This window comes from Plasmodium gaboni (genome assembly GCF_001602025.1).
Source record: "Plasmodium gaboni strain SY75 chromosome Unknown, whole genome shotgun sequence".
NCBI lineage: Eukaryota > Apicomplexa > Aconoidasida > Haemosporida > Plasmodiidae > Plasmodium > Plasmodium gaboni.
The window spans coordinates 1-5,277 of NW_017385297.1; the positions used below are offsets into that span (position 1 = coordinate 1).

General features: G+C 22.2%; 2 protein-coding genes across 2 annotated transcripts; both read right to left on the reverse strand.

The window, feature by feature from the left end:
* PGSY75_0011800 (glutamate-rich protein) lies at positions 1-2,082 on the reverse strand (the record flags this gene model as incomplete). The annotated part of the gene is made up of 1 exon (XM_018783255.1): positions 1-2,082. A coding segment is annotated over one exon (2,082 nt), but the record flags the coding sequence as incomplete, so codon positions are not given.
* Positions 2,083-4,676: 2,594 nt separating this feature from the next.
* PGSY75_0011900 (S-antigen) lies at positions 4,677-5,277 on the reverse strand (the record flags this gene model as incomplete). Its single annotated transcript, XM_018783256.1, has 1 exon — positions 4,677-5,277. A coding segment is annotated over one exon (601 nt), but the record flags the coding sequence as incomplete, so codon positions are not given.

Consider the following 5,277-nt stretch of genomic DNA (forward strand, 5'->3'; position numbering starts at 1 on the left):
AAAAAAATCGTTTTCATTTAATTCAGAGTCATTTTTTTCAGATGAAAATTCTTCATGATGAACTTTTTCAAAGCCACCTTCTTCATTATCAACTAATTTACTTTCATCTGATTCTTGATTATTTTGTTCAGGTACAATTTCTTCCTGATGAGCTTCTTCATTTTCAGATTCTTCAGGTTTGCTTTCTTCAGATACAACTTCTTCATGTTCAGCAGGTTCAGATACACTTTTGTCAGATTCAACAAATTCATTTTCATTTAGTTCAGCGTTACCTTTTTCAGATGAAAATTCATGATGAGCTTCTTCAAAAACATCTTCTTCATAATCAACTAATTTACTTTCACCTGATTCTTCATTATTTTGTTCAGGTAAAATTTCTTCCTGATGAACTTCTTCATGATTTTTTTCTTCATTTTCAGCTGGTTCAGGTTCGCTTTTTTCTGATTCAACAAATTCATTTTCATTTAATTCAGAGTCATTTTTTTCAGATGAAAATTCATGACGAGCTCCTTCAAAAGCACCTTCTCCATTATCAATTAATTTACTTTCACCTGATTCTTGATTATTTTGTTCATGTAAAATTTCTTCCTGATGAACTTCTTCATGATTATTTTCTTCCTTTTCAGCTGGTTCAGGGTTGCTTTCTTCAGATACAGATTCTTCATTTTCCACAGTTTCTTCGACACGTTTTTCAGATACAACTTCTTTATGTTCAGATTTACTTGTTTCTACTTCAAACGATTCGTGATTTAAATGTTTAGGAGAAGATACATCAACTATTTTTTCTTCCTTTTCAACATTTTCAGGAAGAACAATTTCTAAATCTATATTCTTAGGTTCAATGGATTCAATATTAGGTTTCTCTTTAGTTTCTAATTGGTGATCATTTATGTTATTTTCTTGTAATACATTTACATTATGTTGTAATTCATCGATGTGTTCCTTTTGATTATCAAGTTTGTCTATTGTATTCTCTTTTTGTAGTACATGATCGTGCACATTATTTATTTCTGATTCATTTTGTTTTATATTTTCTAATACATTCTGATGTGGTAATATATCCTCATTTGTTGGTTCTTTTAAATCTACTGAGGATATTTGATAATTTGATTTTTCTTCAACCTTTTGCTTTTCATTATGCAATTGTTCTTGATCATTTGATACTTGTTCAGATTGATTTAATATTTGATCTATTGAATCATTTGGTACTGATAAATTTTCATGAACAGGTGGCTCATTTCCTATTTCTTCATCTTTTAAACGTTCTGAGTTATCATGTTCATGTAAATCCAATTGATCTTCTAATTTTTTTGAATTTATATTTAAAGTTTCATCTAATGACTTTGGTTTCAAATTTTCTTGATTAATATTTACAGAAACACTTTCATGAAATGTGTTTTTTTCATTATGTTTGTCTACATTTTTATGCTCTTGTTTAGGAAAAGGTTCTGAATTTTCTTCACTATAATCTTTATATATTTGTGTAGGAAGGGGTTCTAAAGGTTCCTCATTTTCTTCTTGTTGTAGGCCTTTATGTTTTTGATTAGGAAAAGGTTCTGTTGAAATTGTCTCGTTTTCTAAATTATCTTGTGAAGAATTGTCAAGTAATTCTAAATCTGATAATGATTGAAAATCACTTTCTCTTTTATTTGATTTATTATCTACTGAAATTATATCACTGGATTTATCTTTTGAATCATTATCATTTAAATCTTTATTATCTTCTGATGATTCAGGATTTAACTCAGAATGAATTTGACCTTCTTTATCTTCTTTAATAAAAATAGTTTCTTTAGGGCTATCATTTATATGTAATCCACTATGACCATTTTCTGAAACAAGTGATTTTTCGCTTTGTTCTAAAACATCTTCAAAGTTTTTATTAACTTGATCATTCGACCCTCTTATAATTTTACCTTTCTTATCTGATCGCAGGTTTATATTACTTACAACATTACCCCTTAATTTAGGACCAGAAATTCGTTTATTTCTATTGTCACTTGTGTTAGTCTTTCCACTTATTCCCAATATAAATAAATTAAGTGTAACTAAGTAAATGGTAATATGGAAAAGGTTTCTCATTTTGATATTTAAAAAATATCTTCAAAATTATATAACTATTATAATTGTTTAAAGAAATAAGAAGAAAAGAAAATATTATTAAGTGGAAATTATAAAGTATAAAGCGTCTTCAATAAATATTATATATATATATATATATATATGTATATCTTTTTGTTTATTTATTTATATAACCAATTATACTATTCAAGATTTAACTTCCAAAAAAAATATGTTAAGACAATTATGGAGAATTATATTCAAAATTTAAAAATGTATTATTCTATTAAAACATAAAATATTTAAAAATGTAAAGAATTCTTAAAAATAGTTAATATAATTTTTAACTGGTTGGAACAAAATTTATATAAAATTCTACTAACATGTTAATAACAAAAAAAAAAAATTAAATTAAAAATCAAAAATAAAAAATAAAATAAAACTATATAAAATAAACAAAAACAAAAAACAAACAAAAATTTAATTATTCATATTATGGAAAAATAAAAAGAAAAATCGTTTTTCTATTATCACATAATGCACATATATTTCTTTTAAAAATAATAGTAGTGTCTTCCTTATTGTCCATATCTTAAGAAAATAAAAAATATTCGATTTTCCATTTATTTCCACAAATTTCTAAGGACAAAATAATATCATTCGACAACATTTTCCATATATAATAAATGTTTGAATTATAAATTAAATTTTTTTTTTATGGAAAAACAGGAAAGATTAATTCTACAAAAAATATATATACATATAATATTTATATATATGATAGTTTAGTACATATAATATTATATAAATGCATACATATATATATATGGTATTTTCAAAATAATATATAAATATTATATATGAATATAAAAATATTTTTTATATTTATTATTATTATTTTTTTTTTAAAAGACAATTTATAAAAAAAAATATATATCGAATTGAGTATTTAAAAAAAAAAAAAATAAATAAATAAAAATATATTTTTATATATATTATGTAGATAAAACGTGTGCACATTTTTTTTTTTTTTATTTTTTCTTTTTTATTATATTCTTTTCCCACTTATCCTTTAAAAAAAAAAAATAAAAAATAAATATAATAATATATTCAAGTGTTTATTGGAAAATTTTTTATATATACAGAATTCGATACATAAATATTTTTTTTTTTTTTTTTTCCTGTCATATATTAGAATAATATTTTAATAAAACATTTTTATACTATAAAAGTTGTATAAGATAAAATTATTCATATTACCACATTGTTACTATTATTATTCAAATCATAATATATATATAAATTCAAAATATACATATATATGTATATAGCACTATTATATACATTTTTCATAAGTGTCTAAAAAAGTTCTTTTCAAAAATGGAACAAATAATTATGTTTTCATTTAGGAAAAGATAATATAATAAAACGGTGTCTTTTTTATTCTATTTTTGATATAATATTATGAATAGTTTTTCCATATGCAATAATAAAAAGGATAAATTCATTTAGAACATGATATTTCAAAAATATATATATATATATATATATATATATACGTACTTTAGTGCCTCCAAGAATTTCTATTGATATAAAATAAAATTATACATATTTCCACGGACTTTTCTAATGTTTTTCTAGCGACACAATATAGATATTTATTGAATATTTATCATGAATTAAATTATGCATTAATAATTATGTAAAATATATTATAAATATTTTAGGTTACTTTCTTTTTCTTTTTTATTTTTTTTCGATAAATTTAATAAAATTTTTATTTATATTATGTCTCATATTAATACATCATACAGAATATAATATATTTTGTTTATGATTTGAAATTTCTATATCATGAATATTCATTAAAATTAAATATATATATATATATATATATATATATATATATATATATATATATATATATATATATGTTTTATCATTTATTATTATTATTATTATTTTATTTTATTTTTTTTTTTTTTTTTGAAACAAAAGATAAATTAATAAAATTTTTATAAATATTAATTTATATTATATATTCGTTCTTAAATAAAAAACAAAAAAAAATACAGATTCAATTTTTACATTAATATATACTTTTCATAATATGAATATATTAAATATAAATAATATATTTATATATTAAAAAAAAAAAAAAAACAAACAAAACTTAAAAAAAAAAGAAAAATAAATATGTAGCACACATTCACAAAATATATTTACAAATTTTCATCATTTTACATATATAAATATAATTTAATCTTTTTAAAAATTAATATATATAAAATATATTTATTTTAATAATACATAAACATGTATATATATATTTATCATATCATATTTTCATTTAAATTAGTATACAAGTTTTTAAGGTTAAGAAAAAAATACTAAAAAATGAACTCATACGTATTTTTTTCTAAATAACGACAAAAGGAAAAATTATCCTTGTATAAAATATATTTTTTTTATTATTATAAACATAACATTAATAAAAATTAACAATATGTATTATTAATATATTAAAAACATATATAATTATCCTTTTTAATTAAAATCTAAAATAGGTATCCTTACAAAAACATTTCTAATACTAATCCTTATTACTTAAAGAATCATATTCTAAATAAAAAATTCAATGCACCCTTTTTTGATTTATTGTCTTTATTGTTATTTTTCCTATTATGTGAATGTCGATCATTAACCTTGGTATCACCTCGGGCTATACTACTTATTCCATTTTCTTTTCCATTTTCAGTTCCTTCGTGAGATCCTGATGAAGCTTCTCTTCCATCTTCAGTACCTTCATCAGAACCGGATGAAGCTTCTCTTCCATCCTCAGTTCCTTCATGAGATCCAGATGAAGCTTCTCTACCATCTTCTGTACCTTCATGAGATCCTGATGAAGCTTCTTTTCCATTTTCAGTTCCTTCGTGAGATCCTGATGAAGCTTCTTTTCCATTTTCAGTTCCTTCGTGAGATCCTGATGAAGCTTCTCTTCCATCCTCAGTTCCTTCGTGAGATCCTGATGAAGCTTCTTTTCCATTTTCAGTTCCTTCGTGAGATCCTGATGAAGCTTCTTTTCCATTTTCAGTTCCTTCGTGAGATCCTGATGAAGCTTCTCTTCCATCCTCAGTTCCTTCGTGAGATCCTGATGAAGCTTCTTTACCATTTTCAGTTCCTTCGTGAGATCCTGATGAAGCTTCTTTACCATTT